This window comes from Dendrobium catenatum, unplaced genomic scaffold (assembly GCF_001605985.2).
Source record: "Dendrobium catenatum unplaced genomic scaffold, ASM160598v2 original_scaffold_270821, whole genome shotgun sequence".
In the NCBI taxonomy this organism is placed as follows: Eukaryota; Viridiplantae; Streptophyta; class Magnoliopsida; order Asparagales; family Orchidaceae; genus Dendrobium; species Dendrobium catenatum.
Window position 1 is genome coordinate 1 of NW_021589219.1, and position 1,325 is coordinate 1,325.

The 1,325-nt window shown below is 26.0% G+C and overlaps 1 protein-coding gene across 1 annotated transcript; it reads right to left on the reverse strand.

Moving 5' to 3' along the window:
* Nucleotides 1-6: 6 nt before the first annotated feature.
* LOC114579067 (probable transcription factor KAN3) lies at nucleotides 7-334 on the reverse strand (the record flags this gene model as incomplete). The annotated part of the gene is given in 1 exon segment (XM_028692755.1): nucleotides 7-334. A coding segment is annotated over 1 exon segment (260 nt), but the record flags the coding sequence as incomplete, so codon positions are not given.
* Between the last annotated feature and the right edge of the window lie 991 nt (nucleotides 335-1,325).

Here is a 1,325-nt window from a genome sequence, read left to right on the forward strand (position 1 = left end):
AATTAAGAAATTTTTTTTTTGGACTATGAGTGGGATTATATAGCATTAATCTTTGTAATTAATACATGCTTAGTTTAAATTCTATAATTATATGATTTTGATGAGATTGTGAGCTCTAGATTTATCTCATTATCTTCAAGTAGGCTTTTACTAGCAATATTAGAATCAATTTGGCTTATAGGGATCTCATCAAAAGCATCAAACTCTATACTTGAGCTCCCATCCCTTCCTTCTTCACATCCCTTCTGATAATCAAAGGAAGATAGTGTTAGATTACAGTCCATCTCTCTCCATGATAATCCCTCATGTGCAGGTATCATTTGATGAATAATCTGCAAGAGATACAATTAAGTCTTAAAAAACTTTAATTATGAATGATTCTAATTATACTTTTAACATACTTTGTTTTAGTTTTTACAATCCCTCTAATCTAACATGTTACATATTGTGAGATTTTGAGCATATAGTATTTTGGGTGAATACTTAAGTTTCGTTTGGGACGATTTTCTTACTGCTTCTTGATATTGCTTTCTAGTATAAAATTTTTCATTTTTTTTTTATTTTTTTTTAGTATAAAATTTTTCATCTTTGTATTAAAAAGCTGTTTTAAAAAGCAGTAAAAAAGCTATCCCAAGTGAAATCTTAATTTATAACATCAAATCATGGATGCCTAATATATATTTAGGTTTCGTTTAGGGCAGCTTTCTTACTGTTTTTAAAGTTATTTTTTAGTATAAAAATTTATGTATCAAAAAGCTGTTTTAAAAAGCAGTTAAAAAGCTATCCCAACCGAAATCTAAAGATATGTCCTAATAAATACATAAATAAATAAATAATGGATACATGTGATATAAGTTAAGAGAAATAGTGATGATGAGAATAATGAAATTGTGAAAGGTTTGAAGACTAATAAGAGATACTAAATTTTCAAAGAGTTGCCCTAAACAAATAAATTCTTTTTTAAACTTCCTCTTTTAATAATATTTAATTTTCTAGTTCTTTTTAAGAGCATTCTAATTTTTCATATTGGATGATATATATATTTCATATTTAATTAAATTATTTTATTATTAAAACATGCTTTGTATATATAATTCAATTAATCCAACCCAAAATAATTCTATATTTTGAGAATTCACCTTGCCCTTAGGACTGAGAATTGCACACATAAATCAAAATGTATAAGAGCCAACTTTTGAAAGTTCATTTTTGCAACATTCAACCATAATGTGAAACAGTAGTTTCCACATAATTAATTTTGGGGGCCTAATTGCAAATAATTATTTTGAAGTAAAATTAAAAATGATGACATAAATTTAGGGACT